Source organism: Anticarsia gemmatalis, chromosome 22 (genome assembly GCF_050436995.1).
Source record: "Anticarsia gemmatalis isolate Benzon Research Colony breed Stoneville strain chromosome 22, ilAntGemm2 primary, whole genome shotgun sequence".
Lineage (NCBI taxonomy): Eukaryota > Metazoa > Arthropoda > Insecta > Lepidoptera > Erebidae > Anticarsia > Anticarsia gemmatalis.
This window is the reverse complement of record NC_134766.1, coordinates 5,184,160-5,212,093: the sequence shown is the minus strand read 5'-3', so window position 1 is coordinate 5,212,093 and position 27,934 is coordinate 5,184,160. Positions and strand designations below refer to the sequence as shown.

At 33.6% G+C, this 27,934-nt stretch overlaps 1 protein-coding gene across 9 annotated transcripts in view; it reads right to left on the bottom strand.

Moving 5' to 3' along the window:
* Positions 1-27,934, bottom strand: part of Fak (protein tyrosine kinase 2 Fak) — a 197,170-nt gene that overhangs the window by 24,543 nt on the left and 144,693 nt on the right. For 2 of the 9 annotated variants that reach the window (XM_076129601.1, XM_076129602.1), the window contains exon 1: positions 18,831-19,449. The exons of 4 other annotated variants lie outside the window; for them this stretch is intronic. In XM_076129601.1, coding sequence (XP_075985716.1) covers positions 18,831-19,255 — 425 coding nt within the window. In that variant the 5' untranslated portion in view covers positions 19,256-19,449. Of the gene's footprint in view, positions 1-18,830; positions 19,452-27,934 lie in introns of those variants that run through there. 3 more of the 9 variants (XM_076129593.1, XM_076129592.1, XM_076129594.1) reach the window with 3 other exon arrangements.

Here is a 27,934-nt window from a genome sequence, read left to right as displayed (position 1 = left end):
CTTTTTTACACAAATTCCTAGAACGAATACAGAAATCGGTCACCTTCACAGTTGGAGGAAGAATATGCAAAAATTACCACGTCTCACATGACCTTACATGTCAGACAGAGGTTTTAAACCTTTTTATGAACTTTGCATCAACAAGAACTGATAAAACTATGTTATCTATTATCGTGATATTCACACGGTTTGTGTATAAAGGAATGAATATGAAAAACTGGATTTTAATAACCACATATTTGTGATGTGAAGTGTAGATTTAAAAGAGATAAAACATAAAGTATAAAAAGTCATGTAACTTCATAGTTTTAATTGTATAGTCTGTGTATTTCATTACTCAATATTATACTACCTTTAATAATTATTTGGAATTACCGAGATCTTAATTATTTTTGCAATTCAACATAGAAACGACAGCTTTTTAATGATACTAATGTGATGTAACTATTTTTCAAGAAAGACTATGTTGCTGAAAAAAATGATACCGAAAAAGGAATCCTTTCGCGGTTTTACTTGTGTTCATGTTATTTGCTTCGATAAGAGGCTACATCCATCCTTAAAATTATCCGTCCTAATAATAATGTATACTTAATAATATCCTTTATAAAATATCTAACCTAAAAATGACGAAAAGATTGCACAACCTATGAAAAACAACATACCCAAATCTGGATATTATAATGCAAATAAGTTTAGACATGTTTAAACAAGTCTCAAGAAGCTAAGTCACTTATAAACCTCCTTATCTCTTGCTAATTCGTATCTATGTTTCATTTCCATCAGGGCTTTGTCCTAAGGGCTGTTCAACCCTAATACAATCAGTAGATTGTTATCGATTATCTGATAAAGGGATATCACTTAGATTACGTGTTTAGTACTAGTCATGCTTTTCGTAATATTACAGTGATAAGTTTCATTGCAAAACCTATTTGTTAGAAATGTCTCATCATACTGAGTTATTGCAGGTTATAGAAGGACATTTTATAATTATTTTTTATAATGCCATAAAATATGGAGCTTATATTACCTTAGAAACTACTATCAATCCTCCTCTTTACCAACCCTTTATTCCGAGAGCAGACTTTTGACAAACAGCGCGACAGTAATATGTTATATTTATTTATCTAGTTATGGTTAATAAATATGACTGATTGCGTTATTAATATAAAACTGAAAACATGCGTACATTGTCGGATTATCGTAAAAAATGTTCAATGCAAGCGATGCCATGAACAGAATCTATCGCAAATAAGCAACACAAACCCTACGTTTATTGCTTTAAAGGCCAAACAAGCAAAATCCTTTGTGTCCAAAAATCTCAGTGACCAATAACCAGGTACACTGCCCAATTTCCACTGCAATAGGCTTCGGCGACTTTTAATTATCGTTACACGACCGGCCACTGGTCACCACACAACGGCCGAAGTGGGGTGTTCCCCACACCCCGCCACGCAAATCGTGGGGTGGCTTCACACCCCATACGCATCGATTGGGGGGTTTCGGCGCATGCAAATGCACAATGCTATGCAGTGCATGTATTGTGCATATAGGTATGTGGGAAGGGATTTTAGGGTTGTCTAATTTTTGTTTCCTGTCTGGAAAGGGTTGGTAAAAAGAAAAGGCTGTCTCAGTTCTGTGATCACTTTTACGGCTGCTACATTTCCGATACTTTTAGCATCAGAATAAGAGATTTTAGTAGCCGTTTTGCAAGATTGATACTGCATTCGGACATTTTACTTTGCATAGAAACTTCATTACAATAATTTAGCTGTCAAATTGCGTCTTGTGGGGTGATACGAAAGTAATAGGTATAACGTAAAATAAGCTTAATTAATTAAAGATTTCTAATTTATAATAAGGAGTTTCTTGCGTAGGATTCTTCAATGTCAACCTGGGGGGCTATCACGAATCTCAGTTGACAACTATTCGCAAGCCATTATGCTGTACATTGTTTTCTCCACTAGATTATAGTAATTTTTCGCTGCGTGAAAGCAGCAATGTACTGAATAGTGACAATCAATTCGACGCACCCTAGTTGTAAACTTAGTTACGTGATAAATATTTCCTTAATTTCTGTACATAAAGCATTAAACCTAATTATTTCTGTTACACCACTAAGTTAGTAACCAAATCAGGTGTACAAACTATTTGTACAGCTTCAAAGAAACTATTACCATACAATGCATTGCATTCTTTCAAGTGTTTGTATAAAAATGACAAGTGTCGCGGATATTTGGCAGGCCGCCCGTGCAGTTGGCAGCTATGTCGATTGCATTGTCCACTGTTTATTATGTTGGCAGCTTGAACCGGTACACCAGAGGTGGTCAACCTGTGAGATACTTTTATTTTGTATAATTTTCTAAATTGCTTCTGAATGATTTAAACGAACTTATTTTTGAATCTTTTTTAGGAGGAGTTTGCTTTAAATTATACTTGTTCCACTATTGAGGGTCTCCTCCCAGAATGAGAGATGGGTTAGGCTCTGGCTAAGTCCACTGTGCTGGTCAAGTGTTAGAAGTGGAGAGGAGACTTAGCGAATATCCATATTATTATATTAAATATTTTAGGTAAAGTTTATCTCGATGTTTTTCTTCACCGTTAGAACAAGTGACAATAATGTATTTTAAATACACACATAACTTTGGAAGGTCATTAATATGTTTCCTTGACTTTGAATGATCAAGAACTAGCGTAGGAGGCAAATTTTCTGTTTCCATTAAATATATACGGTAAATAATAAAATAAGATGTGAGAATATCTTAATGTGCTGTTGCAAAATTTAACAAATTTTTATTTACATTCGACCCATGAAATGGCAGTGTTGTGTAAAGCTCTTTAAAGGCTCTATTTGCATCGTGGTAAGTTATGCAAATGTAAGCGACGGACAGACAGAGCCTTTCAGTTTAATGTGACCGTAACTGACGCGTCATGTTATTTAGTTAATTATACTTTATGTAGTCATAAATAGAATTCATTTTCATTTACAAATGATATAAATATAAGTGAATTTAACTGAAATGGTAATGCTAACCTTTGTACGCGGGAAAAGCCTGTTGTTTTTATTTTAGTTTTTTGATAGCTTGAAGTAATATACCGCCTTGCCAAGTTTGATTCAAAACAGTTCAGCCATTTTGAAAACTTAAAAATACGTCAAATTATAAAATAAACTTTTGCATAGCTAATGTGACTTGCGACTTACAGTGAAACGAATTCTTTGAATAGTCCAAGTTATAAATTATCCCTGAGCCAAATTTCATCAAAATTGGTTCAGTAGATTTGTTTGACAGCATCAATCTGTACTGTAAACAAATTAGTTACAAATTTTATCAAAATCAGTTCAGCAGTTTTGCGTGACAGCATCTACTATAAACAAAGTAAGAAGCAGGAGCACACTGCTCTAGTAAACAAATAACAAAAGAATCCAGGTGTCATAAACAAGTTTAAACATGCCTACTGACTCACATACACACGTAACAGATGTTATTGAACCTTATTCTCTTCGCAGTAAGGTCGAGAGTCGGTCAACGACCTACAGTGATCAGTCAATCATGATACATTTCTGTTTATGACACTATAAATCAGGTTTGATGAGTGTTAAAGTTAATAAGGAAGTGATATTTTCTTTTAAAAAACTTGTCTGGATGTTTTTTGTATCGAATTGATATTAAACTAGTGGCCCAGGCTTGCACCGGATAAAATTCAACAAATTGGGTAGTTCTTAGCACTCTTACCCCGTAGTCTTAGTAGTAGTACTATTGGGTGTATACCTACCTTAACCTTCTTCGGGAATCGCTCTATCTATTGGTGTAAAACGCATGAGATTCCGTTCAGGAGATTTTGAGTTTATTGCAAACCGACAGACGCGGCGAGGGGAGTTTATTGTTTAATATTATGTTGTGATGGTAAAGACTGCTTAAAAGATAGTATTATACTGAAAATCATTTGTTATTTTTGCACGAATAATCGTTACTTCGACTGTTTTTTAGAGCAAAAGAACTAAAATTAGGTAGCGAAATGGATGTTTGATCTAATTTTCCGCTATGAACTAATTACTTTGTTAAGATCCTTTTTCAATAAGTTAATTGCTTTATTGAAAAGTTAAGTCTGATTTTATACTCTGTTTCTTTCGATAAATTAAATTATTTTTATAATAAAAATATATAGGTAATACAGATATATAATTTACAAAATTCGCGCTATCCAAAATACAACTTTGAAACTCAATACGAAAAACCCACCAAAACAACATTTAATTTTATACCTCAAATGCGTATATAACTTCTAACTTGACAGGCCATCTGCCTATCCCCTAATAATATGCATATCTACGCCCATGTACGTCCCTCTACATTGTTACTATGCCTACCAAAACCAGCACACTATTGTATGAGTAAGACTAACAAATAAACATTACATCATATACCATCATTTAACTAATTAATTACAGTTTGTACACACCTTAACTTTATACAATGGGACATACGAGTGAATTCGTAACGAATTAAAACGTATTCGAAATTGTTAAGTCAGTTTAACCCGTTACTGTCCCACCGTTGGGCAAGGGTCTCCTCCCAAACGAGGGAGGTATCAGACCTTGACTCCACCACGCTGGCCAAGTGCGGATTGGGGACGTTTTGCATGCCTTCAAAAAATGTATCAAACAAATTTAAGGCATGCAAGATCTTCTTCACCGTTAGAGCAAGTGATGATTACTTCTAATGCACACATAACTAGGAAAAATCATTGGTGTCTTGCCTCGGGTTCGAACTGTCGACCACTGCGTGGGAGGTGGCAACTTATATCACTCCGCTATATCTGCTTTAAAGTAAGTCAGAGTAACCTCTGCCTGCCTCTACGGAGCAGTGTGAACGTCAGGTTCGATTCCCATGTCATGTTTTATTTTGATATATTTTATATTTTTATTATTTAATTAATATTAGAATGTTTATCAACAATAGCCTGAAGTTTGGTAACGTACCCGGTAAACGGAAATAGGCTCGCCCATATAACATGGGACTAACATTGTAAAATTCGAAGTCGCGTAATGGTGTAAGTAAATGCTAATATATTACGTGTACATAAAGTATGACTAATGGTCATTAGGCACTCCAAACATGCTAATAAGCATGACAAGTGAAAGCTCTGACCAATGAATACGAAAGTGAGAACGTAACTACTAAACAACGCTTATGGCCTTCAATAGCTTTATAGACATATTAGCCAACTATGTATTATGGATACAGAGAGGCTTTTTTGAAAATAGCATGTTATTAAGGACGAAAAAGAATTAGCGCTACTAGTACTACACTTAATGGTTTTGTTAAGTCTTATATGATGCAGGGACAGACTGTATTATAGGAAGAAAATCATTAATTTATCAATAAATATGTACTAAGTTCTGCCTAAGACTGATATTATCATTTGGCACTATGAATACAAACAAAAAAAATATCAAAATAATTGGAACTCTTGAGTGTAAGAAATTCGTGCAAAAATCTCTCGAAATTAGAAACATTTCAAATTGCAGAAATAACAAATTTAAATGTCAATTTAAATCGTAAAATGTCTTGGTTGATTACAAAACAGCTACATTTAAATCCTTGCTTAATCGAATGATTGGTCACTTAAACTGTTCGCATATAAATCTATCAAAATTTGAATAAAACATAACTGTAAAAATCTAATTGAATAAAAAAAATACAGACGCAATTTCGGAACAGATTGAAATATTTCAATAAACTTTAGCGAAATCATAACATGGATTCATGATGTCATTGACCCGACGCTTTACGATTTTCCAGCCAGACAAAAGGCATTTGGTTTGCAGACGACTCGATCATTACTAATACAGTTTTCACGCATCAATAGGTCATAAATCTTCGACTAAAATAGATGGTGTGCAGTGTGTTGGCAACTATTACATACTAACGTTTTTTATCCTTAAAAGTACTATAGTTTTACATGTCTTTTTAATTGTGGCTGTAAATAATTCTGTAAAATCGGGTAAAATGTCCGATTATTAGCACCATAAATGCACATTTTTGAATATATCAAAAGCTTCTTGTCTAATCTGGACCAAATTTAAATAGAACTACGTTAGAAGCATCATCTTTCAAACGAACGGTCCACCTAATAGCTAGTTTTTAGGCAAGTAACATAAAAATAGACGTATTGAAAACCTCTTCCTTTTTAAGTCGGTTAAAAAGAGATCGGAATGTTACAAAAATATAGCCAAATTACCTTACCTTTTTTGTTTTTTAGCGCAAAAAACTGCTACTTATGCAAATGGATTCCTTGACATTTAAAATACTTTTGGTAACAATTCCAAATAGGTTACTTTCAAGCGTGCATATTTAATTCCTGTGCAGTCCGATGAAACAAAGCCGTGGTTAATTGAAATGGACGGCAAAAAAATGTTATCCAGACGGCAAAAAGGAAAGTGAATGAATAATTTATCTGTAATGGTCTATGTGTGAAATTTGTTAGAATATGATCGAATGAAACTTGATGTAAAATTGTATTTTTATTGGTTTATAAATAAGCATTACATGTTGGACTACAGTAGAGGAGTAATTGTCCCTTTAAACTTTTATGAGATAATTTTATAAATTCTTGTATACCAAGAGAATTCAACGTTTTTTATTTTTATTACAAACTCCGGCTTTATATTAAACTTTCGCGACTTGTACACATAATATTATAATGTAACGGGTCTTAAATGTGATAAAATTAAAGGTTAGAGGTCCTTATTTGTTTACCAAGAGAAGTCAGACCATACCAAACCACGACTAGTGCAACCTAACCAGACCGTCAAGTTAATATTGCAATTCCAGTGTTCTATTTTATCACAAAGGTATGTGCTATAACAAGCAGGTCCAGTAGCGAAAAGGTGGGGATTGTATTTCCTTTCAATAGTAACTGACTGTCTGAAATAAAGGAAATGCCGTAATAAATGAAATTCTCTACTTTATTGTAGCGCGAACGGATAGTGTTGAACCCGGATAAACGTAGTGTCATTGTATACCGAGAATGCAATAAAGCAGACGCGAATAAAACGTAATTGACATCAATTTGTTTTTCCGCGCTAAGCTTCATTAAAATCCGAGGGAAATGCGTCATAAAGGCAATGGCGAACGCATGCGAGAACTAAATTAAATAGGATTCTTTGAAACAATTTACCCACCTTTTAAATAATCACTTTTAACATAAAGAGATGAAATATGTGTAGGTACAGTAACACTTCAACTTACGCGGTTATTATGAAGTCCTACGGTAGAAGTTCGAAGTGTGCTATATTTGTTTGTATATAATTTTGATGTCATTAAATTTATTACTAAAATTGTTATTCGGACAAAGCTATAATATCAAAAACTTAACTTTGGTAGGTACTAAGCAATAACAAGAACTAATAAGAAACTAGAAACTACATTTTTAATCGCTAAATTTAATACAGTTTAACAAAAACAAGACAAAAAGTAAAAATCTAGTTAGAATAAAGTACCGAATGTAATAAATCAACCAAAACACTCACCATTTTTGATTGACTAATCAGCGTCAATCAATTAGTCAATCATACTTATGGTTTAAAGACAGCTATTATTGTGTTATTGCACCTTGATGTGCGATAACTAATCGCAACTACTATTATATATCACAATATGGTGTTGTGACTATATTTATATATTTATGACATCTCGTGAGGCATACCGATGAGGTAATAGTGCAATGACCTTAACCTCGTATCCATGTTAATGTGAATGCGAAAGTGTTTGTCTGTTTGCTAACGTTGCTCTACGAAACTGCTGAGCTAATGTTGAGATATTTTTGTGATCAATTAGTGTTTTATGTTTACGTGTCCTAATTTTTACGGTAAATTGAATTGTAAATTACTTGAAGGTTTAGAAAGTGACGTTTATACATGCTGTGATCGATAATTATTATTAAATATTGATAGCTTAGTACCTCCTATACTAAACGATCAATAAGAAATGTTATGAAGGGTTAATACCTACTGAAAATGTATTTCCTTATTGCAGCATAATGCGCTACAGTTACATCATACTCCATTAATTAATTATTAAATAAAAGCATTATTTATCACAAATATCACAATAAAACATGAAATAGCAACATCTTTTCACAATGGCCATTGTCTCAAATAATTTATAATTTCCTACTTCTGACTAGGAAGATGTAAGTGTGACGCATAACGAGTGGTCAGAGATTAAGAGATAGCCATAGATAAGAATAATTACGCACTGTCGATTGGACCTTGAGTCGCCAGTCGGCTCGGCGACTGAAGCAATTTAAAACTGCTAGATTTATAAAACTAGGGAGTTGGCAATATTATGGCTATGGCTAAGCCCGGTTTCAGAGTACATTTAGCGGTAGTTTATCTATTCAATAGCGTTTTTGTACGAGTTTAAACGCTATTGAATAAACTACCGCTAAATGTACCTCAGAAACCGGGGGTTACTGTTGTTAGGCGCTCATAGCCATTTGCGCTAACCGGTCGGTAAACGATCAGTGGGTTAAGCAACCGTTGGCGTTGTCATTCTATAGACGGGTCAACGAATAGTGGTATTCTAGCTGAGCGTCTTCGTGCTTTGAAGGGCCCGTAAATGTCTTTGAGCCATGTCAAAGCGCTTTCAGGCGGCTTCGAGTAGATATTATGACGTAGCAATACAAGCAAACAAAAAGTTATTTTTTGTTTTGAGTACTTTGAATTCATATGCCTAACAATTCACTAGTAAATACTTAAATAATGAACACACGATGACAGTCACATCACACCATTAGTGCCACAATGTAAGGAGCGTGGGAGTCCAACAGTGTAACTAAGTGACTAACTATTGATATTTACTACAAACAGCCAAGGTTGCAGCTGCTGATTATTGCAGATTGCTCAGACAAATGACATCGCAAATATGTGGATAATATTTGAGCAATTGAACTATTCTATTGAGCGTTTCAACAAAATTTAAGTACAGAATTTCGGGTCTAAAATAAATTAATTTGGATTTTTGGTTTAGTAATATAATGGCTGTCGTCTTTTTAATATTTTCTGTTTGTTGCATCAATTGATATGTGTCGTTACTTTTAAATGCCACATTAAGCACAGCTAAACATAGCAACATTATTTGAGATATTATTGCAGGTTCTCTCTCTGTCTCTCTATCTCTCTTAGTTTCTTATGTATGTACATATACCATGTAGAGTCAACCTTTCTTATCATTTTTCTCTAGTTCACTTTGGCCTCAACATCATCAATTTTCACTAAAATACTTTGAGCGAATTGTGTCATAATCAAACCAATTTCAATCCTTCTAGTAGAAACAAGAGTGATATAAGTTTAACTGAACCCTGTACAAACAATGCTCAATTAAGTCCACAATTCACAATATCCAGGCCACAGAACACTTATACAAAAAATCCTCGCTATATTTTAACAGTACCAGCTCTCAAAATCGCATACAATAAGCGATATCTATGAATATTCATTATTTGTGCCGTGGTCTGTCATAACTCGGTGCATAGTAATGCAGATGGTTTCATTATTGGAGGTCGTTAAGGAATGCAGACGATATCGGACGTGGATGGAGTGCGAGGACCGTAATTAAAGGTTTTAAAGCTTAATAAAACTAGTCAATTAATTGTAGATGTTTTAAAAGAAAAAGATAAATAAATAGACTTGTTTTTCGTAAATGGTATCCAATTTTGATATTGCAAAATTTCGCTTTTCGGAGGAGTTACAGGATCTTCAATCGCAAGACCCATGAATCATATTGAAGACCTACAATCATAATCATGACCCATGTTTTTTAGGTCTGATTTTTAAGCCTGTCTTAAACGTCTAGTAAATATGCATTATGTGATTTCAATATGCAAAGATTCTTTATGATGAACAACTGTTGGCTCACAACTGTAACTCTAATTTTAATGATTATTTACAAATTGTTAGTGATCTACGCTAGTTTCAAAGTTCATTTCCTCACAAACATCGACCCACAAATAATTGTTTCGGGTCTGGTTGTACTCTGTGTCCGTTGATTGCATGTTTGTAAAAGTCCCCGCGACACAAGAGCCATTCTTAGTGCGAGAGTGGTCTTTTTTTTAGATTTTTCTCTAGCTAACTACAATCATGCAAATTCTTCCCTCACTGCTTTACCGACCATTGACTTAATAACAAAGCTTTTTCAACTGTTAATATATTCGTAAAGGTTTGATATTCTGTTTGTAATGGCGTCCGTTTGTAAGTGGGTCAAACGAATGATAGTCAAGTGGTATCAACATTGTTAATTGAGCCGCGGCAACTCGTTCAACAATTTGTTTGGTGACATGTTTGTGTCTGTGTGTTTGTGTTGCCATTAAACAAGTAAATGTAGGTAAAATTAATTAGTGTTCATTCTTCATAATACTGGATAATTATTTCTCACATAGGAACTAGTTTCTAGTTATAGTTACGAAAAATAGGGTACAAATCATAACTAACGCCATGTAAATCATCTAAAGCAGATGTTAACAGGCTGAAAATGATTAGTACCGAGGTTTCTTACATTGTTACTATCGAATTACGAAAATTTACATTCAAAAATGTATTTGAAAATGTTGTTCACAGCTATCACGCTAGGGGCGCTGATCAGTTTCTCAGACATTTCTGGATAACTACTCGGCTTTCAAAGTCCGATAGTATTAGAAAACCGCCCTTTGCATGGTTTTACAGTAAAGTGATTATGTTATTTAGTAAACAAATGTAAGTAAGAAATCGTTCTCTTGCCTGGTTTTATAGTAAACTGATTGTATTATTTATTAAGCCCCAATTAGGCCCTCAGCAAAATATACTTTCTAAAAAAATTACAGCTTCTAAAATCCAAATAAACTTATCGTTATTATATTGGATAAACTCGCATAAATAAAAGGGCAATCGACCTTTATTTATAATCCAATTTGAGCCGATAATTTGGATTGGATTAGAAGGTGTTGCCAGTAGGGCTTACTTTAATACAAACCTCGGATTTTAGATGATATTTTACAACCAATAGCAGAGCAATTAGCTCGTTTATTTGTGGTATAATCTCGCTAATGTTAATTGAAATAATAAAAAAAAAACTTATTTTAGTATGGATATGCATTTAATCTAATTACTTATTTTGATATGGATATAGAGTTTTGAAAAAAGCTCATACAGTTTAGTTAGGTTTCTTTTTGGGCACAATTAAAGTAAGGTATCAAATTTGCGTACAAAAATACAGGGAAAATGTCAAACTTGTGGATGCATACAACATTTACCTGCAATTACTTCGTAGACATACAAATCAGTTTATCCGCTGATTACATATTCAGATGACATCAAGACTACATTTCTAGGAATGTGTTTACACCGCGAGAACAAGCCATATCGAGCAATACTCGCTCAATTGAACATGTGTTGAGCATTACTCGATGTTACTCGACAATGCACTGATTGGATAATTATACTGAATTTACACGTACATTAATGTGATGATTTAATTAGCAAAATGTGATGTAATATTGTTTCTTACTGAAAGATTTCTATCTAAACCTGTATGCGTATCACATATCTCAATTGACAACTAGAGTACGTCAAATTGATGTTCACTATTCAGTACATTGCTGCTTTGACGTATCGTGTTAATGACTATTATTATCTAAGAAAGAAATCAGTGTACAGAAGAGTGACTTTCAAATAGTCGTCAACTGAGAGACGTTATTTCCTCCTGGAAAATAAAATGCATCCTAAAAAGATTATCAAAACGTCTTTTTAATTTTTTTCCTGTTACTTAAATATATTATTATTTTTTCTGATTACACAGTAGGTAGTTAATAAATTACATTTCAATATCTATGTAAAGTGATTTCTACATATGGTATGATTGAGTTCATTACATTGAAAACAAATTGTTTTATAATTCTTTGTATAAATTAATAATAAACATGTAGACTGTCAAGTATGGGAATATTTTACTATAAGCAAATCCTAATAACAATTTGCCCGACCCGGGAATCAAACTACTAACTTTAGATCGGCTATTTATGCGTGAGTAAAACTTAATCCAGTTTGTCATTGTCTTCATGACGTCATTAAACTATAACATAGACTGTACACTACTGTACAGTCATCAACATTGAATAGGCAGACAGACAACCATATTATCCGTTGGTTATTTGCGTAACTATTTGTTTTCTAATTTCTAAGAATTTGATAAATGTGAAAGTGTGTTTGTTTACTCTTTTATGTAAAACGGCTGAACCGATTTTGATAAAATTTGGTAAAGTGATAGATGATAAATTGAAGATAATTATAGAACCACTTGTAATTGCGGGTAAAGCCGCGGACATAACCTAGTGTTTATATAAATATGTAGGTACATGTGCGATTCAGCGAGTTTCCTATATAATATTTGATTCATAAAAGTTAGTATAGTTTCCAGGATGTATGGACACATGCATTTCTTAGAACTAACATTGTTGTTCAGTGACGTCAGCATTTGATACTAATGTTCGGCTGTTCAATGTTTAAGGAAAATTTTAATTTAAACATAAAAATAGTATTAAGTAAATATTATGCATGTGTATGAATTGAAACAATGAATTTTGAAAAATATTTACAGTTGGCGGAAAAATAGCGTAACAAACATAGAAAAATATATTTTAAACAAAGAAAATATAATAAAGAAAAAACTAACAGTCGAATAATAAACAAAAAAATACCTTTTTACTCATGTTATAAATAAATACATACATATTTTTTAAAAACATACGATTATACTACGTTGTAGAAAATCGCATATTTTCGAGATAAACCAAACAAAAATATAGTTTACAAACATTTACACGAATACTTAAAACATCGTAAAGCAATCAAAATATTTACTCACAAATGGGTGTAAACGTCTACTCATTATGATCAAACAAACACTCATTTAATTTTGTACTATACAAGTTATACACGTGACTTCACCTGATAATCTATACTTACTAATATAAAAAACGCGAAAATTATTATGTTTGTTACTCAAAACTACTGAATCCATTTTGATGGCACTCGGATAGTTTATTACGTGGATTAACTTAGTTATTATTACCAATAGCCTCGCAAGCTCATAGGATTAACATTGTTAAGAGAAACGTGGGTTTATTTTATACACCTCTGCCTCTACCTTCGGGTATAACAGGCGCGATATTATGTAAGTATGTATGAATGTAGTATTTTTACTCAGACGATATCCTGGGACGAAGTTATTTTCTATAGCATAAAGTTATCAATAAATTTTACCCAGAAATAATATATCTTTCTTGGAGTAAACAGTTTTTCAGATCAGTTCGAAAATTTCAAAGATAATCCTCTCAAAACAAAGAAGATTTTTTCATAATATTTGTATAGGAAACACTGTGTTAGAGAGGTCGTTGCCCTTTCTGTTAGATAAATCATATTGAAAGAAAACAGCTGAGAATGACGGTACTCCGAACAAATACTGATCAATGAACTTGAAAATTGTTTATGTATGTACATCGAAAGTATGAAAGATTTTTAGGTTATACGATACGGTGAGGATATGAGATTATGAATTATCAAATTTGGCCTCCCGGGTGACTTGAACAACTTTGACACTAGGATGACCACTAACACACAGCAAACAAACAATCAAATTTGGGCCTGTTACGAGAGAGACAGGGTGTTTTGGGTTCGATTCCGATACACGGAATGATGAGATAAGTTAAAAGTCTATGCTAGACGCATACGTGTCTTTAGCCTTTTTTTAATCGGTATTGTATTAGGCATTTATTTTCCATCTCACTTGATGGTAAATGACGAAGAAGACACGGATGTTACATACCTACATATATACCCATTCATTCTGCTTTAAAAAGTTCCGAGACTGTATTTATTTGCGAACAAGTGTGAGAATTCATGATCACTGTTTACAGTAGTATTTAATTGCCTCCAAATGCAAAAACCCACGTCAAAGGCCTTCGGGCGGCTTAAACAACTTTGATACTAGGTTGACCACTAACCATACCATAAGAATAAGAAGAATTGCCTTCAAAAAGACGCCGTAAAGAATAATGGCTCCAGTAGACTTCCCATGTCATGATCTTATACAACCTAATACGACTGTGTACAATTTTAAACCCAAATAGGCGCGTAGCCTTTAAAATAACATCATAAAAATCAACAGGTCAGTCAGACCCCCTGTGATTTTGACCTGAATCTCGAGGAAAATACCTATTAAGACTGTTTATCGCTTCTGATACCTATTTATGCCCTTAGAAAGACAATGAGCCGTATGTAGAATCAGGAGCTCACGATCTATAGTCACGCGTGTTTACACTAGGCCAAATAAGGCATTAATTATAATAAATCAATATGTCTTCCGCTTTTTAGTATTACGCATCTATTGATATTAAATTGTGCGTGATTTGATTATGTTGGGTTATTGTTTAGATAACTATAGATATACTATAGGAACATTTCATTACTGTTAATACATAAAATAAAGCCTTTTTCCATAGTAGTGGCTACCCAAAGAGCACCACTTGTTGGTCGAATGGTCCTTTCAGACTAATCTTGCTTTTGCTAAGGACCGACCGCGCCGTTTTCCAGACCTTTTCGCAAGACATATTGTTGTTAACCAATATACGTTAAAACTATTCGTATACGGGTTTAGTGGAAAAACGTCAAATATACTGTTTCCATTGGTTTTTAAACACGTTTCTATCCTAATGACCCTTTATCCAAATTAACAATATTTTATTATCTATGGTTAATGTTTCTATTTATTATGCACTAACTCTAAACATGTAGCATCTTAGTTTTGGTTATTTTAGTCTAGTTATACCTGACTGGTCTCGAAATTTGCATTTAGGTACTACGGTGCTACATGGAACGGACACTAATCGGTGCAGACATTACGTGACATTCCCATGCATACTAAATAATAGCCATCAGTGTTAAATTCCATATATCCTATATATCCAACTAAAACCACAGTTACGCCATTCTCTACAGTCGGTACTGTTAAGTATCGAGAGTTTGACGATTGAAATGTACGGCAAAAATAGTTCTTAAAGTGCCCGCTAGAGGCGCTGATCAGATTTTTGACCAAATTTTTCGATTGCAAGCCGATTGTCGTTAGTCGATAGTGGTAGAGTATTGAGATACAAACTTCAGGCACATAAGAGAGAATTGTTTTCAACACAGATACGCAGAGACACGGTGTCGCATACGTTGACATGCTGCTAGTGAAATAGTTGCGTCGGTCGGAACATGCTTGTGGAAGAATGTGTTCAATACCGATACTGAACGACAGTGATTTGCAAAGTTGAAATGAAGACTAGGAACGTGAAATTATGGATATGGTTACTATTATGTTACAGTTATCAATTACGGGCTTTATATGAAGTTTATACGGATTGTCTGAAATATTCGGATAGATTAAGTCATAGATTTTTTTTGGTTACAATTGACAAAACCGAAAGAGTCAGATATACTTAGCAATAGTAGATATAATACTAGATATTTATTTGATATACATTTATTTTAATAGTAGTTATAAAATAGATGTGTTAAATTTGTTTTGAGCTCACTTTGTTTTATCTAAAGCTTATATTCATTCAAAAATTTCGGATAAAATAGAATAAGAATAGTACTTCTGATTTCTAGATTTTCGATTTGATTTTTTTACAGATTTCAGTACTATCATCCCTACAGTAACTACACATAGTTGCACACGATTTTACACAAAGTGTCCCGGGGGCGGGACGTTTGAAACCACAGCGGCGTGTAACGTGTCGCGTCGTTTTTACGCTGATGTATCGAGCGTGATGATGGAGAGGGATTTGCAACATTTTTCATTAAAACCATGTACTTTTATACGGTGTGGTATATAAAAGAGGAATATGAGGGCTTTATTAACGTAAGCCTGTGTTGTTATATTGCAGGTATAATGGAAGCTATAAACAGCCTTTAAAACAAGTAAAGAAGTGGTGTTTTTCGTCTAGTATAATTTTTATATGATGGACAGCGATGTAAATCTTCTTTGTCTTGTCCTTATCCCACGTTGACTAAGGTACAACGTGTTTTTGTTCTCAAAAAAGCATTTGTTATAAGATCTAACAAGTAAATAAAGGATTTGAATAAGAGATTTGACATCATTGATGGGCATCTGAAAATTTTAAGTGATCTTATTGAAATAGATGATATTTTGCAAAATTTTGCTGTGCCTGAAGTTACAAGATACAGTGAAAATCTTTTATTACGGCTTGAAATTCGGTTAAAAAGGTAATGAATGACCTAATTTATCCGTATGTAATGCGTTAAAATACACACGATATCGTTTTCAATTTAAAACGACTCGTCCCCAATAACATGATTATTGTTCGATCAACTTCGGAAATTGATTCGCCGCGGGATTCTCTTGTCATTATTTAAACGGAAACTGTTAACGGACTTTTATGCTTGAGTTCTTGTGAATAATTTAATATAAATGAGAATATGTAATGATAATTCTTATCTGATTTTAAAGCGTGTTTTTACTTAATTTGGTAGTTAATTGTGTTATAAATATTGGTGTTTAATATTATTGAAGTGTAATAAATTGGCTAGTGCTAGTATCATTATTGTAAGTTTTCAGTTTGATTCCCAAATAAGGAAAAGTGTTATTGAAGTGATTTATGTAAACACTTTCATTTTTAGTTCGGAGTTTCAGTATGAAAGGAAGTTCTCTTCCCTCTCTTGGCTCTTTTATACTGGACTTTAAATGTAAAACATTATTGCAGAATATATTATATATTAATACAGCTCTGAAAACCCTTTCATAAAAAAATACTCATAAAAATGTAGCACTTTCTAATTTTTTTTATGAATAGCGTATAATCTTTGCAAATATTTTATTTTTGAAGTCCAAAACGGCTTCCAATTACGGCTACAAACAAAAAGTAAGTTTCTTTATGAATATAATAATTTATCATTATTTTATGTATCATGGACATGACATTTACATATTATATTCGTAGACCATAAACAGGCGAATTATGCTAAATAGTAAGCGACACGGTTTCGAATAATTAAAGGTAATAAAGCATTTTAATTTTTACTGGTCAAAGCGGTTTAAAGCTATGGTGGATTAAGACGAAAGCCGAAAAGTTGGAATTTCGGCTTCCTTAAAATATTTAGGTTACTATAAAGTTTGACTTTTAGTTATGAATGTGTTTACTTCATTTCTAAACTCATTTGAGGTATTTTTACTGTATCTGCCTTCCACACTAACAATAAATTCACCAGCTTGTTCCGTAACTATGACAATTATAAGTGTCGATATATGGCGAAAACGAATTAATTACTTAATTAGATATTTTAACAAGTACAAATTAAATAATGTGTACTGTGGATATTGCAATACAATCAGTCTGCAAGATCCTTCATAAATTAGGTATCCCTTTCTACAGAAATAATAGTAAGTAAAAAGAATACATGGTCAACTTCTTAATGTAACAAAATATGTGTCAATAAACGTCTGATTCAATCAACGAAACAAACTACGATTAAAATATTGTAGGCCGAAACCGAAACGGCACTGTCGACTCTATTAAAATTCATTACCACTCCCACGAGTGGCCGAAACCAGCTGAACATTTGATTTTTATCACCTCTACGTATGTTTATTGGTATAGTTGACAATAACTTTGTATATTATGAAATAAAACTTTTGTTTCCATAACTTTTGAACTCTCGCGTTGCATGTTTAGTATATTATAGGATATGGGAATTAACACAAGCACGCATTTTACCTTACCCAGCCTGCGACCACGGCGAATGCAACTTGCGCCGAAACGTCAAGCAATCTAAGTTAAATGCGTGTTCGCGTTAATTCTCCTATCTTATTATTATATTAAAACATTTGTTTGTTCAAAGGATTTAAAAAAACTATAAAATGTGGAATTCTAGTCGTTATTTTTGTCAATATAATCAATAAACACGACATTTGACGACTTCTTTCAATAAAGGATAATGACGTAGAATATCAGCATCTTTTATAAAATGATTCTGTCTTTTTATAACGTTGTAATTAGTATTTAATAATCTTGTTATTCGGTTTTATTTTGAAACTCTGTGATTTGGAACTATGCCCAACGATATTGTTTCCTATTACACGAAATTTCGTTTAGCTACATGTTAAATTTATATTTTTCAAATAAGACTTACGTAGGTATGACGACTTCTGCGGAAACTTTCACGGAAAACCATATGTTATGTTAATAAACTCTCAGCTTGACAAATACAATAAAGTTGAAATTTTTAAAAGTTACAACATAAGGGCCAAGATAACCGACATTGGCGGGGTGTTGTCAACAACATTACACCCACTTTCTGCCCACACGTGGCTAAAATATCATGACGACACATGAGAAAGCTGATGATCCAGTAGTAATTAGACCACCCGACACTGTGATTACAGCTACTGAAGATAATGTAAACGAAAGTGAAAAATAATTGGCTGAACTCATGAATGCTACATCAGACACTAATAATCTTAAACATGAAACGTTACAAAAAGCTAATTGCAGTAGTTTAGTAGTTTAGTTAATAAACATTAATCAATAAGTTTCTCAACGAAATCGACATTGATTTAATTTTTATGACAACCAACAGAACGAGAAACAGATGTTGATTTTTGACATTGCATAATGTTGTGATTTTGAGTTGAGCACCTTGAATTCATTCACATGCCCACGCGTGAATTCTTTACAAACGATTTCGGAATTCAATGTGACACTTGCCAACATAAATATAGTATAAAATTACGAACCTTTTCGATCTCACTCTTGTGTATCGCCATGTGTTGCTGCTGTAGTGTCCTGAACTCGAGGGGCACAGTAACAACTGCAGGCTATTAGGTCGGGGCTGCCTCTGTTTCTTCACCCTCAATTTCACCACTTCTTCAACTTTCTTCGGCTCTTTTATCGGTGGCTTCTTTGCGTCAACACTCCATCTCTTCTCATCAATAATAATCCCTTCCTCCAAATTCAAATGATCCAGTCTATCTTTAATAAAACTCCTTGTGCGAAGCAAGTCTGGAGTTGTATCTATCCCGTCATGTCTTCGCATTTCGACTGGAGATAAAGGTGGTCTACGAGGTGCGAATACCACCTTGGAGTACTCGTTACTTCGACGCCAAAGACGAGGCGAGAGGGGCCAAAACCTCCCATTCTGTTGACCAGTCTCTACCACCATTTTTATAAATTTTCACTTCACAATTTATTTCACAAAACACTCGACTTTATCGATGCTGTTAAGAACAAAAATTATGAGCTAAAGATCCTCGGTTATCTCACAAACGTATTTTTATTGAAACCAAAACACAAATTCTTGAACAAAATTAACATTCAGTTTGAGAAATGTCTATACGTCCGTTACATCCGAAAGCGATTCGTGGACTGAATGAAAAATGCATAACAAACGCGGCCCACGCAATCAATCATGCGGAACGTCTACAAGAATCATAGATAAAGATGGAATGACTATGTCGATGACTCAAACAGTAGTACGATGCACCTTTCCAATAAAAATATACATTTTTTCCAGGAAAAATATGATAAAGTAGAAATTATTTTGCTCGTTTCATTTGAATAACCGTCGTCGCAATAATCTTCCTCTTTCAATACTCTTTGAAGAGACTTAATTAAAAACGTATTTCTCATGAAAGCTTTAATAACAGCATTGAAACACTGATCGAGGAAGTACAAACAACTATAATAGACCTAACAACTCTGACCTAGAATGACACATATTTTTGAAATCGTAAAATTCTACAGCAATTAAGAGGATTGGGGTCATTGACCGGAAAATGATAATAGTGGAAGTGGCGCTAGGTATAAAAATGGCGGCAAAAGCAACATGTTAAAGTAGATCAGACGAAAGTTATGTGTTTATCTTCCTACTAGCTGACCCGCGCAACTTCGCTTGCGTCGTAAGAGAATGGGTAAAAATTTTCCCCGTTTTTGTAACATTTTTTGTTGCTACTCCGCTCCTAATGACCGTAGCGTGATGTTATATATATATAGCCTATAGCCTTCCTCGGTAAATGGGCTATCTAACACTGAAAGAATTTTTCAAATCAAACCAGTAGTTCCTGAGATTAGCGCGTTCAAACAAACAAACAAACAAACTCTTCAGCTTTATTATATTAGTATTAGTATAGATGTGAGACTCGTTTAATCGTAAACTGTTGCAATTTCCTCAAACTAGTTACCAATTTGTATTGCTATGAGATTATCTTTACTGTACGAAACCGTTGCTAATTGCTTTAGCTTTTGGTTTCTAGTTTAATGTCTGCCATACTTGTTCTATTGCAGTGAGCGTTGTGGGTTTGATGACAATACGGAAGAAATATTTGAATGACTAATTTGTTACGGGTCATTCGTTTGCGTGATTTGTGTATTCCTCAAATGAAAGACAATTAGACACGTCACTTAATCCACATTCTATAACAATGGTAGAGTGACTTTGTATCTTTAAGCGTTTTGTTCAATTACAATTTCTTTAAAAAACTATATAAAATAAAAATAAATTCAAGCAAGAATAATAATCTAGTTTGTCAGTTGAAGTACAAACAAAACCTTAAAAAGCCGTTGATCCCACTTAACCTATCACCTTTTACGGCAAAAATCGTGCACAACATATACCAAAAGTAGACTTGCATGCTTTTAACCAAAATGTCAGAGAGAGCAGAATCGTTGACGACAACTGATAGGCATACTTCAAGGAGGCGTAATGGCTCCCTTATCGGATGTCACTGTATAACATTGCATACTAAACACGCAGGAAGCAATGCCTGGCAGGATGTTATATATGTACGTGTTTCTATGCTAATGCCAATGTAGATTGATACAGCAAATAGACCGAACAGCTTTGAATAGGCTACTTGCCTACCAGACGAACTTGTAAACGATCGTAGCTACGGGTTTTTATCTAATATATAAAATTCTCGTGTCACAGTTTTCGTTGCCTTACTCCTCCGAAACGGCTAGACCGATTCTGATGAAATTTTGTGAGCATATTAAGTAGGTCTGAGAATCGGGCAACATCTATTTTTCGTACCCCTAAGTGACACTATTTTTTTTTTAGTTTATATAGCAAAACAAAGTTTGCCGGGTCAGCTAGTAACATTGATATAATAGGATACTTGACTACCAGTTAAATCAGCTACGCTCTATGAAATGTCAAAAACACATTTTAGTATAGAAATACGGTATAGTGACGGCATAGTTTTGTATTTTTGTTGGTGTCAAATGAGTGTCTGATGAAACGTTTCAGTCTGTAATAATGACAATCTGTAATAATACATAGCCTGAGCATTTTAGAAGTACAAGATTAATATTTTTTTGCCTAGGCAACTCAATATTTGGACCACTGATTTTTGATAAGCGTTTGACACGGTTGATATGGTAATTTGCGTGATATGTAAATTTTGTTGTTTTTGAACCGGTTTACAATAAATATTAACTGTTTTTTCCCGCTCGTGTGAACGTCAATATTTTATCTTTAAGACTTCCCAATGTATAAAATAAACATTGCACTGATAAATGTCAGATTAAAAAGACGTATGCACTTAAAAGAAAAAGTGAGGTGAAGGTCAAATATTACGTATTCTTTACGATTAAAACATAATATCTATACTAATATTATAAAGCTGAAGAGTTTGTTTGAACGCGCTAATACCGATTTAAAAAAATTCTTTAGTGTTAGATATCCCATCGAGGAAAGCTATAGGCTATATATCATCACGCTACGACCAATAGGAGCAGAGTACCTGTAAAAAACGTTACAAAAACGGGGAAGATTTTGACCCTTTCTCTCTTATGTGATGCAAGCGACATTGCGCGGGTCAGCTAGTGTGCTATACAAACTACCCAAAATTTATCGGTAAATTTCAAATATGATAATATGAGTCATACTAATTCGCAAAAATCCGCTTCAGTATTACGTGGCTTAACTTTCAAATAATGATAATACAACAAAATATATCACTTGCTTGAAAAAATTACACAGTTCGATCAAAACAAAGATAAAATTGTTTCAATCTAAAATTACACTAGACAATTTGGCATTGTATCCAAGAATTACATGAGTCTATTCAATACGAAAGGAAATGTAGCTAGAAAGAACAATGAAATAAAAAATATGCCGTTACCAAGTTGGGAGCAGGAAACTGAATTTGAATCGCAGGAAGCCACGTAACTGATGTTGTGATGTTACGAAAGGCTGAGACAGAAGACTTGAATTCTCGAAATGTGACGTAAAATTTTAGTAGCTAGTGTCAAAATGTGCAGCGGAAAGCCAACTTGAATAATTTCGGAGTGAGTATATCGCTTATTTGGACATTTTAATCTGTTGTAGAAACGTTTTCGAAAGTAAATTGTATGATATGAAATGTTGGAGTAATGTGACAGCTTTTGTGATGACGAATGTAGATTGTGTAGTTGATGACGTTGATAAGGTTTAATTTATTTATTACGTTTACAGGCAACGTAGGAATAATTTACGTAACGTAGGAATAATTTACATTACGTAGGGGGTTTTACAAGTTCAATTAACGCATACTAATTATTTATAGAATTGTTTGTAAATTACCCAAAGTTGTACCTGGACCTGTAATCTGACCTGTAACGCATAAAGCGTTGTAACTAATTTCTGATAAGATCTAAATCATTACACGTTATTTTTTAAATTTCATTACGTATAAAATTTCCTTTGCTAACCCCTTTGTGTGTGTTTGTGAGGAACATATAGCAATAGTTTATCTATTCAAAAGCGTTAAAGCTCATATAAAAATGACAATTTGAATAGATAACCTACCGCGAAATGGGCTTCAGAAACCGGACATTAGGGACATACGTCATGTTCTTTAAACTTATGGAATAATTTCTAATGGTCAAACTGAGGAAACCGGGCATTACTGATATACTTGATCTTTAAAATAGTCAAAATGACCATTTAAAGTTCACATAGTGATCGAAATCAATTATAAAGTGTGCTCACGTCCGAGCAGTTCCAATAAGGCGATATATTTATTCTCGATGACCTATGACTAATGTGTTTGCATTTCAAAATCAGGTTCTACATAATTGCGACATAATAATTAATTATACATGCAATTACATAGTCTCTGAGTTAAGGAAATTTATTATGATTGCAATTAATCCGATATCTTGTCGTAACTAAGGTACCGTAGGGTGTGTGAAAAGAGGGATTTCCTGCTTCTACTGACTACCGACAACCGGTTTTGGCAGATTTTGTATGAAAACCGATGAGCGCCCTTAGCGGGTGCTGTGCGAACTAGTTTTCAGGTACATTTTCTCCCGCGATTTAAAGAAAATCGAACTACAGCACGTGGTAGTATAAAATTGCGATTGATTGTTGCACTGACATCGGCTGTCAAACATATGTTTTTTATACTATTTTTGCTTATTTTTTTTTCGCTGTAACATAGTTGTACATATATTTTTATCAAAGCTTTTTTTCGAAGTTCCTATGAACTACACGTCTATTACAAAAATATACTCCATTTTATTCAGCTATGTGGCAATATGACAATGTTCAGTTTACGGATGTGTGTGCTCCAATTCACGTAGAGAGCGATGATTAACGCTACATGAATCAATAAGTGTCACTGCTGATATATTTGACGTCGGCTTGTTCGGTTTATATCTGTCTCGTAAATGGAACGGGGAAATAACGTAACGTACGCTAAGTATGACGAAATTATACGGAATTTTATTTATTATTGTTAAGTGGTTTTTATAGGGACTTGAAAATTAGAATTTCACTTAATTGGGATTATTTACTTTTTTGGGTTCTATAATCTAGAAGTAAGTGTTAAGCCATTCGTACACAAGGTTTTTCAAGACTCCGCTTGTCTAAGATTCCAGTTTTCAAGCGACTATAGCTATTCAAATCCAATCGGACCTCCACAACCCAGTTACCTGGGTTATAACACGATACCCTTCTGTAAGACTGATTGTCAGACTTTCAAGCTTCTGACTGTTGGTAACGACTATTAAAGAGCTTTGAAAAGGATTAATTGATGTGATTAATAATATAATTATTTTACGTATATTTGCTATAATTATGTATAAGGGATAATTATTAATTAATGGTACACAGTATGGCTATCAGAATTTCCATAAACATTTATTTATGTCTCATATTATCCAGTTTTCCTTTGAAAGTATTATTTGATATGATGGAATACCCAGTAAATTTTCCCTTTGTTATAATTATAAATATTATAAGGACAATAATAATAAACAATGATAAATCGCAGCAAATCTCTGGGGACCTTGAAGCCGATATTTCACCATCATTAACGTTGTTTTTCATTAATTTTCACGAAATTTTAATATTTCAACGTCACTTAAAAATTCATTATAGTACAGTTGCAAGCACAAATTTGTTTACACTCATATTTTGGCACAAGTCTACTAATAGAAGTATTAACCATTATTAAAGTAACTGTCTAGTTATTAAACAGTAATCATAACTTTAGAGTAGGTACCGCTAGAAATAATTAAAATGATTACTGCAATAGACAGCTGTAAAGTTATAGTTTTTATGTTGGAAAAAATATTTACACGGTAGAGCTGAGAAAACGTGACAGCTTCACAGTGAAGGCTAATCAGAAAGGAATCTACTGTAACGAAACATGGGCCAAAGAAAAAAAGGAGATTGATAAAAATGTATGCATATTCGTACTCATAACTGTATCTACTTAAGCTCTCGAGTTATTATATCACGTTGATGACAGGAAAAGTGAGTAAATATGAAACCTTGTTTGTCATTCACCGCGTAAGGTGAAGGTTCCTTCTGCGGTATTTTACTGATTTTGGTTTATGAAATCACTTCTGTGGGCGAACCTTTCAAGGAAAGACATGACATGTTGTAAATAAATATATTTTTTGTATTCTAGGTCAATGAGTGTGTATGAATGGAGTAAATTCTAGAACTGATTTAAAGGAAATCAGTATTTGTTTTTTCATATTTGTTTTATAATTCATAGCACTTTTGTGATATTTTTTAGTACATATTGTAGATTTAGGGTTTGTCTGTTTGTCTGTTCGCGATAAACTTAAAATCTACAGATCGGATATTCATGCAATTTTCAACTAGAGATAAAGTTATTCTCGAAGAGAATTTTGGTGTAAAATTTTTGTGAAGGTTAACCAGGAGCAATGCAGGTGAACCCAGGGGATTCGAATGTTTATCGTAATATTTTTCAATAGTATCCAACAGTCATGAGTATAAATTTGTTTTCAATCAAGCGCATAACTCTGATCTACGACGTAGTAAAAACATTAAAACTATTTCACATAATCTATGATTGTCCAAAATCTCAACAATAGATTTTCTCTCTCTTTTCTCAATCCATATTGTTAATCCTCAACACAGATATGTCAAATTGTCTACAGTTTTACTTCGAAACATAATCCCTTCTATTTTAGAAGCACTTCTCTAAGAAACACATTTCACAATAGGAATGGGAACTATAATGGTCCGTTCATATTAACTGGCATTTTATATTAAAATGCTTTTGGTTTATCTAAATAGAATTAACGGTGGTTCAGCTTTGAATCTCATTTCCTTAGAATTCTCAACAAGAACTATATCATTAACGTGCCTCTTTTAGTCCATACTATGTCAATAATTTATTTACCTTTGGTTTGTAAGTCTTAAAATTTCCGTAAATGTGAATTTACTTTAGAAAATTTCAGAATAATGTTGCTGTTAATATAACATGGACATGGACTTGGTCACTGCCGCAATAATCGTAGCGTCGCGAGTGTTAGGTTCGAATCCTACCCGGGATATGTGTGATGAGCACGAGTATCTATTCTGAGCCTGGTTGTACATGTAACTATAAGTATGTAGTTAGAAGTATATAAGTATGTGTAGTAGTAGTAGTAAAAGCTCTGCTTAGTTTGGAACCAAATGGCCGAGGGTGAAAAACCTAGATAAGTTGTCGGAGTTGTCTAGTGGTAGATTGAGTAATTGTAACTACTATCATAAATGTCAATATTTGACCTAAATGAATAAATGATTTGATTTTGATTTTGGACTATAGTAGCGTCTGTATGGAATGTTATACTATACTCTCTCAATCAGCAACAGTTTCATGATGCTAAAAGCATACAAACGCAGGTCTCACACTTCACAGTGTTACACAACGAGTTACACTGTATGTAGGTGCGTTTTCATAACGTTTAGCTCCTGTACGTTTCGACATAGATAGTTTACATGCGGTACGAGGTCACGCTCTTGTTTCAATTACTTAAATATTAGTTAGCCAAGTTATTTGAGCTAAGGAAAGCTTTTCAATATGTATTTATACATTTTTATTCCGGAACGAAAGACTTGGACAGAACTGACAAGAAACTACCAGAAATACATTTACCCCTAAGCAGTATTCATACATCTAGGTATAGCATTACATTTTTTATTACAATAAAAAAATTCTACAGCTATTAACTCATATTGTAACAATACTAGACAAGCCTTAATATAAAGTTCTTTCTCCTGTCCCCAGACAGTATTTTGACTAAAATCCCAATTGAATAGATTAAGTTTATAAAAAAAATCAAAGAATTACGGTACACGCAGTATTGTCATCAAATTCAGCAAAATTTCAACATTTTCACAAGGGAATCCTCTAAGGCACGTAGGAGTCTCATAGCTCATAGTATATTCTGTCTATGAACTGTAATTCCCAGCTCGTAAATCTATGCTATCGGTCGTTGATGACATTAACAAGTTCTTGTTAAGAGCCACAAGTTCCTTCCGTACTACGATTTGGCTAACTTAGCTAATTTGTGTTTGGATTTGAGTATCGTACACTGAAAACTTAGTTATGTAGTCTAGCTATCTATGGTATGGTTAGTGGTCAACCTAGTGTCAAAGTTGTTCAAACCACCCGAAAGACCTTTGATATGGCTATTTGATACGACTGTTATCTTAATTGTAACTACTGATTCTGATTTCAAAATGTAAAAGAGCATTATTATTCTAGTTGATAATTGATTTTTCAATACAAAAAAATAGCAAAAGTATAGAGCCTAAAATCTAAATTAATATTCGGTAGTCACGAAACGAAACCTGTATGTATGTATGTTACAATTTGTGATCAATACCAAAATCTTAGTTGATTTTGCTATTGACCACAACTCGTATAATCCGTGATCTGTTAGCGAGCGGTGTCCCGTGTACCGAGATGCGCCTACATCCGTGCACATCCGGGCACAGATAGATAAAGCCGTCGCGTCCAGTGATGGATGCGTCCATTTGTCTGTCTTGTCACGCGTTATGAGGGCTTGCCCATTGACCACAGTAGCCACACGAATTGCCTAACTATGTTCACTATCATGAGCGTTGTGAACACGATTCTCAAAGAAAACAGTGGTGGGTGTTTTGGGTTAAGTTTTTTTTAGTTGGATTCAAGCATATATCAAATCGTAGTCCTAAATTTCGAATTAATTCGGGAAAATCGCTATTTCTTAAATGAAATTAGTACCATTGTTTCGTTCAGCGTCCGATTGACTTTTCGAGTCGATGTTCTAATTGATCTAATGTATAACTAGATTATAATATTGATAGATTAGTGTCTAGTAATCTACGTATGGCATATGCATGTAGTTGCTCTAAATAGAACCTGCGTCCATGTTTAATTGAGTTACAAAAGGTATTTTATATTCGATCAAATTCAACTAGGTATAATGAAAATAGAAGCTGTATGCCGTGCTTAGGAGCCTGTAGGAAACCACAAGATACGTTAAACTATTACATAACAAAACACACGATAAACCACATTACCTACAACAAACACTTATGAAAGCAAACGGTTGCGAAACACGGTTTAACAAT